The sequence below is a fragment of the Macrosteles quadrilineatus genome, unplaced genomic scaffold (genome assembly GCF_028750875.1).
Source record: "Macrosteles quadrilineatus isolate MER2022 unplaced genomic scaffold, UCM_ALF_1.0 Scaffold_1__1_contigs__length_201487025, whole genome shotgun sequence".
NCBI lineage: Eukaryota > Metazoa > Arthropoda > Insecta > Hemiptera > Cicadellidae > Macrosteles > Macrosteles quadrilineatus.
In genome coordinates this window covers 46,803,499-46,814,801 of record NW_026542594.1, presented here as the reverse complement: position 1 = coordinate 46,814,801, position 11,303 = coordinate 46,803,499, and the positions used below count along the sequence as shown (strand labels likewise).

The window sequence follows — 11,303 nt, the reverse complement described above, 5'->3', positions numbered from 1 at the left end:
TAAAATTTATCTGTATTACACTTGACAAAACAATTTTTTTGTCACTTCAATTAAACATGTATTGAAGCAGTTCTATTTGAAGGAGTTTTACATACATTATACATTTTGGTCTTAAAACCTTAAAAGTGAAATACCAGCTTTCATTTGAGCTATTGATTATTAAGATCGGACTACCTAAAGCACACTGCTGAATCACGAATCAACAATAGTTACAATCGTTTTAGTACCTATCTGCAATCAATGATACGTAACTCTATTTTTATTTAAGTTATTTTATTTGTCTTGGTCTTAAAATGCTTCAAAGGCTTTCACTTGAGATATTGATAGTTTTAATCAGTTAAGTTCAAGATACTGTATCGCTCAATCAGAAAACATAAATTTGATTATATCTTGGATATGGAATTTAGTTTTAAATATATTTACTCAATTCTAATTACGTTATTCTATTTGTTTTGACCTGAGAACCTTCATTGAAATGCCAGCTTCCATTTCATTAAAGCACACAGCTAAATCACGACCAACACAAATTGTTCAAAAAATGGAGTTATTTATCATCGATTTATAGCCAAACGATTTGCTTGCAACCTCAACAGTACTTTCATAATTATTTGTAAATCTTCACAAATTAGACTATCCAATGACCTATTAATTAATAGAATCGGTTCAGTAGAACTATAGACTTAATTGTACAAAGTTAAACAACAAAAACATCTTTAATTCAGTATTTTCTCACTACTATAAATTTGGAGGTCGATTAACGTTTTTGCAAATAACTTTGAAATGGCGAGGAAATCGACTGAAGTGGAAGGTGATATTCTGAAAGAGAATAAAATTTCCTACAAATTACTATGTATTTCTTGAAAATACTCAATAAAGGCTGTCTAAATTTGGCTACAAATATAAAATTGGAAATATAAACTGAGAAAAAAGGAGTTTTAAATGTATTATTTTTATTTTTAGTTTTTTCACCTCAAATATCTAATAAAATCAAACTTTCATAATTATTTGCAAATCTACACCAATTAGGCTTTCCAACGACCCATTAAGTAACAAAATCGGTTCAGTAGAAGTCTAGATTTAGTTGTACAAAGTTTAACAAAAATATCCCAAACTCAATTTTTTCTCACTACTATAAATTCGGAGGTTGCTTAGCTTTTTTGCAAATAACTTTTAAACGGTGAGGAAATCGACCAAAGTGGAAGGAGATGTTCTGAAAGAGAATAAAATTTCCTACAAATTGATACCATGCACTTCTTGTAAATATTAAAAAATGGCAGTAAAAAGTCAATATAAAGTCAACGGTATTACAATCCGAGAAAGCGCCGAAGAAAATGAGCCGCTAACTTGAACTTGACGACCAACGGTTGAATAATCGATTGACAACAACAACAACCGCCTTGCCTTGTCACTTGTCAGAAGCAGAAGCAGAAGAAGTCAGAGTAGAGTCAGCTGTGAGGTGGTATGCATGCGTGTAATTTGAGCTTGAGTTATGAGTTGAGTTGTCAATGTTGACTCCACTCGTCCTCATATGTAAACTGTAAAGGCCTACCTAAGCTTAGATGATTCCACTTTATGAAATGTATGATTAAAAATGGAATTAAGTTCAAATAGTTGAAGTGGTATAATCTTACTTGTGTGCAATAGAAATGGAAGGAGTGCTTTGGAAATGGACTAATTACTGGAACGGTAAGCAACCCATATACCGTACCTTAGTAAACATTAGGCCTACCATAATTTAGGCTATTGTAATTCGTTAATAAAACATAGGCCTAACTTATACTAAGCAACACTAAGGGGCGGTTTGGGAGCTCGGTATTAGCGCTAGTCCGCGACTAAATCCGGATATTTCCGGTATTTTAGGCTGCCGCCTCGAAAACGGGTTTGTGAGCTCGGGATCAGTAAGGCGCGCGCCTAACTTGTGCAGGGATAATCTCGCGCCTAAATATTGTTGGTTTGGGAGTCAAGTAGACTTAGGCGCCAGCCTAAGAGATAGTTTCGGTGGGTTTGGGAGACCAATTTCGGGACTAAGAGATATGTTTTCGTCATAAAAATCAGTGAGTTTAGTCCCCAACTTTAGTCCTGCCAGGGGGCAGGTCTAAGTCGACATCATGCCGGTATTAGCTCATTAGCAAGTTAATTGTTTACATATTAAACAAAAGAATGTTATATTGGAATTCGTTATTAAATTCCGAACATTTTCATTACTCTCAAAGTATATTTGATAAAACTTTTTTTTAGTTCTCTTTTGTTCAAAATAAAACGAAAATCTTGCAGAAAGCTAAATTTAACGATAGATTATTTGGTTTTTCGTTTTTACTGTTAACTGCAATACAAATATGGACCCTAAATAGAATTTCTTTCAACTGAGAGTTTGGCTATAAGCACCCATACCTTAATTATAAATATTTTATTAGTAAGGAAATAATTAGCAACCACATGCATACCCCCCACTCACCCCCCTACGAAAGAGTGAAGAGATAGTAAACAAAACATAAAAAACTGCAAATAGCTCACAGTCATAGTCGTTATCTTTTAATTGTGTTGTGATAGAGCTCAGTTCAGTGTCATTGACCAAGTGCTAGTTACATCAAAATGGAGTACCTAGATTATTTGGAGTATAAGAAAATATATACAGTATATCAATAAGCAATATTTTGCAATAAGCAAAATAATTATAACAAGCACCTGAAACTACCTACGGTGTAGGTATGCTGCTACTGGGAGGGTGATAAAGTGTGTTTTTTAACAAAATATTAACAGCTTTATAAAAAATAAATAAATTTGCCAAGTTTCATAAAAATATATCCATAAACGACCACACTAGAACAGTTAACTTATTCTCCATAAGAATCACATGGGAATTTAAAATTTACAATTTTACCAATAGTCTCTGTAGCCAATAACCGTACAAAACATTTTAAGAAATTAATTTGTTTTTTATGCTCTTTAAAATATTTTAAAGACAAAGATTTATGTTATAGGGGTTAAAATTGAGAAAAAAACTATTTTTATCCAATACAACTCCGGGTTCCCTTGGTCTGATCATGCTGTTTCGCGAACTCATTAAGGAGAATCACGCCTAACACTTTCATGCCAAATTTTATCAAAATCAGACAAAAATTACTCAAGTTATCACGTTTATGGACGTATATATAATACATTATATATAGGCTATACATATATAAAATTTTGAACGAACAGTGTTTTTAGCCTCTAGGGACATCAAAATGGAAAAGTTTATCGGTCCCGGAACTAAGTGCTACCTACGGTAATAGATACTTCCCTAGGAAAATTAGATAAAAGAGTGTCATGTAAAAAAAGATTTTAAATTGACAACAATTTTTTCTAAGTACTGTATTAAAAGATATTTGTTTACATTTACCTTGGCTTCACACAATCATAACCTCCGCAATTACTTTTTATTTTTTTTTGTCAATACCCCTATATTATACTGGGAAATTACTGTTTAATTTTAAAGATTTTTATTGCATGAAACCGAGTTTCCGATGTTAATCCTATGTTGCTCTGTATGTATTTATAAGGTATGGTACTTAAAAGACAACTAGTAGTACTTAAAGACAACTGATTAAATAATTATAAATCGTAAAGTGAAAATAAAGTTAGATCTTAAAAGAATTTAATATAAACAATTACGGTTCTTCAGTCATTGGGATGTAAAACAACGATCTTACAAAACTACATTTTTGCAATGGTACAATGCAGAAACATACACCATAGTCTACTAATTAGCCACCATTGATATACCAAGATAAAATTGTATCCATCTTCAATAAGTGTTCATCTTTTGTTGTTGTCAACGGTAACGGGTTCTGCAATGGCCGTTGCCAACGTCAAAACCTGAATACCCCGCGATTCCCTGTCCATCTAGCGGCGCTGCAACTTAGGCGCGACTATACTTGATCTACGACCATTTCAACTTAGGCGCGAGCTCCCAAGCCTGGTTTCTGGTCCGGGGACTAAAGTTAGGCGCGTCTAACACTAGGCGCGTACTAGCTGGGCTCGAGCTCCCAAACCGCCTCTAAGGGATTATGTTTTATCCATGATAATAACAGCACATATTTGATTTAATTAAATCTAAATTGGGGTACAGTTTCTTAACTGAGCTATGCTAATTTGAAACTATGGATTCCATTAGTAAATCTTCATGAGATTTTTTCACCATCAGCAAGTTTGGTTGGTTAGGTTAGGTTATGATAGTTTAATTGGTAAATCTATCGATCACGGACGTGTCGCTAAAATTTTTTTTCACTATTTTTATGCTAAATTACGTCCTGAATTCAAAAATGATTGTCATTTTCCGCGGAAAATCACCGTTTTCCCGGAAAAACGGAAATTTTTTTGCGGAAATGGATCATGTGTATACTCAAATTAACCGGGAAAGCGAGCTGAACAAGAATATGCAAAAAAATTCAAGATCCGATTAATATTAACGGAGATACGGCCGAAAAAGCGCGGTTTCCCCGGAAAAACGAAAAAATCAATTTTTTGGAAATGAGTCATGTGTATACTCAAATTTACCGGTAGAGTGAACTGAACAAGAATATGCAAGATTTTTCAAGATCCGATTACTATTAACGTCTATAACTATAACTATAAACCTACGGCAGGAAAAGTGTCTGTAAATCGAGTTAGCGTCAAAATGGCAAAAAAAAGGTTAGGTTAGGTTGGGTTAGGTTAGGTTAGGTTAGGTTAAGTTAAGTTAGGTTAGGTTAGGTTAGGTTGGGTTAGGAAAAGTTAGGTTAGGTTAAGTTAGGTTAGACAACCTAATCTAACCTAACTTAACCTAAACTAACCTAACCTAACCTAACCCAACCTAACCTAATATAATCAAGGGTATAAAGAATATATATTCACCAAATAACCTCTAAATCGCTCCCACAGACAGCAGCACCTACGGATCCTCCTGATGCTGTTGTTCCTGTGACTAATGGACTTTTCCGAACGCGCTTTTTCGGCCATATCTCCGTTAATATTCGGATCTTGAATTTTTTTGCATATTCTTGTTCAGCTCGCTTTACCGGTTAATTTGAGTATACACATGACCCATTTCCGCAAAAAAGATTTTTTTCCCGTTTTTCCGCTTTTCCGGGAAAACGGTGCCTTTCCACGGAAAATGACCATCATTTTTGAATTCAGGACGTAATTTAGCATAAAAATAGTAAAAAAAAATTTTTGCGACGTGTCCGTGGTCGATAGATTTACCGTTTAGCCTAATTTTAATTTTATAATAGGGTATTTAAAAATATCGATTATTTTCAATATTTTCAATTTGATAGTTTCAATCGAGGCAAATATTTACTGTATTTACACTGGGATATGATGTAATTTTTATATGTCTACTTACAGTATTTTTAACGCTGAATCCAAAAATGCAATCAGTTTTGGTCGGAGAGATTCCTAAGTGGCCGTAAAACAAAGGTTAGGATTACGAATCTACAGTAATGATAATTGAGCGGTACTGAAGGTCAAGGTAATGGTAATATGGCGTGGTTTGGACGGGTCCGTACTGAGTGAGGAGTGAGGACTGAGTGAGGAGTGAGGACTGAGTGAGGAGTGAGGACTGAGTGAGAAGAGCAAACAACTGTTTATACTTGATCTAATGCGGAATGAAATCAAATCAATTCGTTTTGAAACCAAATAATCAGTTCTTATTTAGGCATGTGAGGAAGGTAGGTCGGGTTTTATGCGGATTCGTGACTGTATTAAGTGTTTTGAAGTGAGGTTAGATTAGGAAGGTAAAGGTTAGGTTATAATGAACCGACTCATTAATTTATGCAACTTCCAGACTGTTTTTGCACAATTAAATAGTGAGTGAAACACAATGAAATAACGATATCAAAAATGCGCAAGCGCGCAAATGTCGCGCGCTGTGCGTAATGTGGTAAATACGGTAAATAATTACCTCAATCGATATTAGCAAAGCCCAGTGTTCTTTTATCTATATTAATTAAATTATTTTAATTAAATAATCATTTCTAAACAAGATACTTTTTATTATCCAAATTCATAACATAACATAAAAATCAACAACTAGAGATCAGCTGGTTATAGCAATACCAACATCTCCCTCTTCAACTTTTAAATGGACGAATGAATCTTCTATTGCCTCTAAATAGTCTTCCTTCAATTGCTACAATGTAAGTTCTCAACCCATCCACAGTTACTATTACGCCAGGCGTCCACGGTTCTGCTTTCATGTCTGGTCTCTTCTGTATTAATACCTTTTGCCCAACTTTAAGTGGGTCCAATGCATGAGTGCCTTTATCATAGTGCTTCTTGTATTTTTCTTGTTTTTCCTTCAACTTGTCTGTGACTCCTATGTGTATCTTTGGATTTAGTTTCATCTCTGTTACTGGCAAACGAGTCTTTGTTGATCTTGACATTAATAACTGCACAGGACTTGCACCCAAGTCAGCCAGTGGTGTATTTCTCCACTCTAATAGAGCTGCTTGAAAGTCTTCTTTACTTTCTTTTACTTTCTTTAACATTCTCTTAGCAATTTTAACCGCTGATTTTGCCTTACCATTGGATTGGTGATTATGCGGTGAAGAAACAACAATTTTGAACATCCAAGTCTGGGCAAAAAGCTTGAAGTCTGGGCCAACAAGTTGGGTACCACTGTCAGAAACAACAACGTCTGGTATTCCGTAGCGAGCAAATTGTTCTTTACAAAACTGAATCAGGCCTTCTGTTTTCAGTGAATTCACTTTCTTTAGTTCAAAAAATGATGAAAAATAATCCGTCATTATAAGAAAGTGGTCACTGCCCAGCTGGAAGAAGTCAATTCCAACTCTTTGCCATGCTCTAGTTGGAGTATTATGAGGCTGTAAGGGTTCGGATTTCTGAGCTGGAGCATACTTTTGGCAAGGCCAACATGTTTCAACAGTTCTTTGAACATCTCCAGCCATTCCCGGCCAAAATAACACCTCTCTTGCTCTTCTTAAACAAGACTCAACTCCTTGGTGAGAAGAATGTAAAATTTTAAGCATGGCAGGTCTCAAAGAACGTGGAACTACTAAACGGTCTCCTTTTATTACGATTCCATCTATCGCTGATAGTTCATCTCTAACACTCCAGTATTCCTGTAGGTCTTGAGGAACATGAGTACGTTTATCAGGCCACCCTTTTTTAATTGTGTCCACAAGATTATTCATAACAGGGCATTTGCTTGACTCTTCTTTTATCTCCTTGATCCTCTCATCGGTAATATTAATGTTGTCTAAATCGTTAATGTTCTCTAACTCTGCTTGGCAGATTAGGTCGTCAACTGTTTCTCTGCCGGTTACTTTAAGAGGCGATCTGGACAGAAAATCTGCGACATGCATTGATGTGCCTTGCTTGTATTGTACACAAAAGCTGTATTTTTGAAGTCGTAAAAGCATCCTTTGCAGTCTCTTAGGAGCTGAAATCAAGGGCTTCTTGAATATTGTCTCCAAGGGCTTGTGATCAGATTCAACTATAACATCTCTATGTCCCATCAAATACTGTTCAAAGCGTTCAAGTCCAAACACAATAGCTAGACACTCTTTTTCAATTTGTGCGTAGGCAACTTCAGTCTTAGTTAATGTTCTTGAAGCATAGGCAACGGGCTTACCTTGCTGCATGAGACAAGCCCCTAGGCCATATTGACTCGCGTCACATTGCACAACACAACTCTGTGTCTGGTAAAAGTACTTTAATGTTGGAGCTTCTTGAACCATCTTGAGCAACTTTTGGAAAGCATCTTTCTGTGGGCTGTCCCATACCCACTCACTATCATCTTTCAGCAAATTTCTAATCGGTGTTGCTACTTCTGATAGTCTTGGTAGAAACTTTGATAGGTACACAACGTATCCTAAGAATCTATTGACTTCTTCTTTTGAAGTAGGAGCTGAAAGTTTGCTTATAGCTTCTACTTTGCTAGGATCAGGACACAACCCATCTGCTGTAATAAGATGTCCCATGTATGGAATTTTTTCTACACCTATTTTACACTTATTCTTGTTGAACTTTAACCCTTTAAGCTGAGCTTGTTGCAGAAGGGCATTCAGCTTCTTGTCATGGTCAATCTTAGCTTCTTGAACGGTGTTTCCTTTTCCAAATACCATAACATCATCAGCTATTGCCACAACCCCTTCAAGACCTTCAAGGTGTTCGTGAACTCTTCGTTGAAACTCTTCAGGAGCATTAGCAACACCAAAAGGTAGTCTAGTCCAACGAAATCTGCCTTTGGGGGTCCAAAACGTGGTTAGCCTGCTAGATTCCTCATTTAGCTTTACATGCCAAAACCCATCCTTAAGGTTCAGAACACTAAAGAACTTTGCTCCATGTAGCTGTGGAGCTATTTCCTCAATAGTTGGTGCTTGATAATGAGACCTTTTAATGGCTTTATTAAGGTGAAAAGGGTCTATACAAAGCCGTATCTTGTTAGGTTTCTTCACTACTACTAAACTACTGACCCAATCAGTAGGCTCTGTTACCTTGACGATGACTCCGAGTTGTTCAAGTCTATCTAATTCAGCACATATTTCTTTTTTAAATGCTAGAGGTTGTCGCCTGGGTGCTGCTATTGAAGGTGGTACCGACGGGTCAGTTCTTATGCTGCAAAGACCTTCAAAACTACCTAATCCTTCAAATACAGTAGGAAATTTATCAAATATCGTATATTGATGTGTGGCCGTTTGGTTAGATGCTGTGAGAGCCTGGAAACCCTCGTCATCTGTTGAAATCAAGCCTAGTCGAAGACAATCTGCTGCTCCTATAAGAGGATTTCTCTCAGAATTCAGAATTTCAAATTTTAAATCAAAAATATTATTTTTGAAATTTGTTTTAAGCACAATGCTGCCTAGTGAGTTTTGCGATGACCCGCCATAGAAACACAAAGTAGTGGAGCTACTGTTAAGTTTAGGATTTTCATTGTCCAGAATAGTTTTTAGATCTCATAGCCCCATAACGTTACCAGTTGCACCTGAGTCAAGCTGGAACTTTCTGAGCTTTTTGTTGACCATCATTTTTACAAAAAGTCGTTTTTTGTACTGGATATCGTTAAGTTCCATTACTTCCTCTTCACTTTGGCTATCTTGATTAGCTTCACTGTTATTATCTTGGACCAAATTAACTTTACCGGAACTTCGGCACACGCTGCTGAAATGGTTCTTCCTTCTACAATTGCTGCAAACTTTACCAAACGCAGGGCAGTTTTTTGCTCCCTTGATATGGTTTTTACCACAAAAACGACAGGTCCATTTGTTATTTAAGTGAGGATTTAAATAACAACTACTCTTTGCTTGAAATGCCGCCTCTTCTGATTTCACTGTCATTTTTGTATCAAACCTGAAAAGTTGTTTCATGATGCATACATATTTCTATAGCTTCATCAAGTTTTAGGTCTTTTCTACGCAAAAGCGTCCTTTTTAATTCAGTATTGGTTATGCCTACAACAAGTTGGTCACAAATTAGAGTATCTTCAAGGCCTATCTTGCCCAGATTTGCTAAAGAATCAATATCACACAATCGTATTTGCTCTTTTAAACGACCTATAAAGTCTTTAATTGTTTCATCAGTCTTTTGAACGATGCCATTAAAAATGAATCTCTCATACAAAGGATTGTTTGTCCCTAAAAAATACTTATCTAAAGCTTCAATTACCTGATCCAGGGTTGATTCATTGGAGCCAAGTATTTTTTCAATCAAACATAGTCCATCGCGGCCAATTACAGTTGAAAACATGGCCATCTTCAGTTTAGGTGTACTTAACCTTGTACCACCTAATGCTCCTGCTTCAACTAAGATCAAATAGTTCTTCCATTGTTTCTTGAACACTTCCCAGTTTTCTCTTACTCGCGTTGGGTCACTGAAGTCCAGTGGATTCGGTACTACTGACACCATGTTCTTTTATCTATATTAATTAAACTATTTTAATTAAATAATCATTTCTAAACAAGATACTGTTTATTATCCAAATTCATAACATAACATAAATATCAACAACTAGAGATCAGCTGGTTATAGCAATACCAACACCCAGTTAAGAAACTGTATCCCTAAATTGATTACCCAGTCGGTTAAAAAGAACTAACTTAGAACAGTGTCAAAATTACTGCATGTTCATAAATAAGTAGGCTATTAGGGCCTATACCTATATCACCCAATCCTCATAGATAATAAATGTTTTTGAATTTTAATTCTTAAAATTACCTACCCTAGTTATGTAGGCTCTACCAATTCGCTTCCTTAAATTATGGTAAAGCACTGTCAACGTGTTGTACAAATTATCTCATTTCTTGAGTGTGCTTAAATTTCAACAAGCAATGCAGCCTACTAAAAGTGTCTTAGCCTGCTTTACAGATAATGGCTTCTCTGGAGTTAACCTCCATTAGGCCTATGGTTAGATTAAGACATAAGACATTTATTCGTCACTTTTACATGTTTAATGCATAGACAAGTCAATTGTTAGTAAATACATCTCGTATTCAGTCTTAGGTATATATATATAACAAGGAATTAAGTTAATAAGGCCTACAGGACAGGCAATATAAAAATTACAATTGAGTGGCGAGCAAATAACTTAAATAGGTACTGTTTGTAGGCTGGCAAACAAGGTGGTTCATACTAGAGGATGGAATTTTGTCATACTACTTGTCCCAAGAAGAGGTCAGCCAAGGTTGCAAAGGGTCTATGAAAGTGTCAGCATTAGAAATAATGGGTACAGTAGGCCTACCTAAGTTAAATTAACAAACAGTTAATTTTAATTATTTGAATCCTTATAAATAAATTAAAAGATAGTAAAAAAACACAGATGTAAAAAAGCACAGAATAAAAAAGTGTGTTTAACTGTTTATTCATGTAGTAAAGTAGGTAACATTGCATCTAATCAAATTTGATTTAAAATTTTTAAGTGCCTAACAGATTTAAAAAAATCAAAAACAAAGCTTACGGTAAGGAAATTGACAGGAAAGTAGGCTTACCTTTAAATAAGTCCATAGAGAAACATAAAATATATAAGGGTGATTCTACAAAAAGTGAATCTTTTTACTTTCCATATTTAAAATGAAAAAAATTATTAAAATAATTTTTTTTTCTTAATTTTATAATTGAATAGGTTATAAATGAGATAATAATCAGTCTAATCATACAGTTTCAAGCATTTTACCAATTTTAACACAATTTTTAAAAATCGTTCCTCCAGGGGACTGACGCATATACCAAGGGACTGACGCGTTTTAAGGCAAACAAAATTTTCTTTAAAGTTTAACATAACATTTCATTTAATATTAAAGTTTACATTATATATTGTATGTTAG

At 35.2% G+C, this 11,303-nt stretch overlaps 1 protein-coding gene across 6 annotated transcripts in view; it reads left to right on the top strand.

The window, feature by feature from the left end:
• Positions 1–1,450: 1,450 nt before the first annotated feature.
• The window catches only part of LOC128982909 (pleckstrin homology domain-containing family A member 3-like), an 87,004-nt gene continuing 77,151 nt past the window's right edge, over positions 1,451–11,303 (top strand). For 5 of the 6 annotated variants that reach the window (XM_054401971.1, XM_054401970.1, XM_054401974.1 and 2 more), the window contains exons 1-2: positions 1,451–1,686; positions 10,589–10,705. In XM_054401971.1, the coding sequence (XP_054257946.1) occupies positions 1,647–1,686; positions 10,589–10,705 (157 nt within the window). In that variant the 5' untranslated portion in view covers positions 1,451–1,646. The remainder of the gene's footprint in view (positions 1,687–10,588; positions 10,706–11,303) is intronic. The other variant, XM_054401975.1, reaches the window with a different exon arrangement.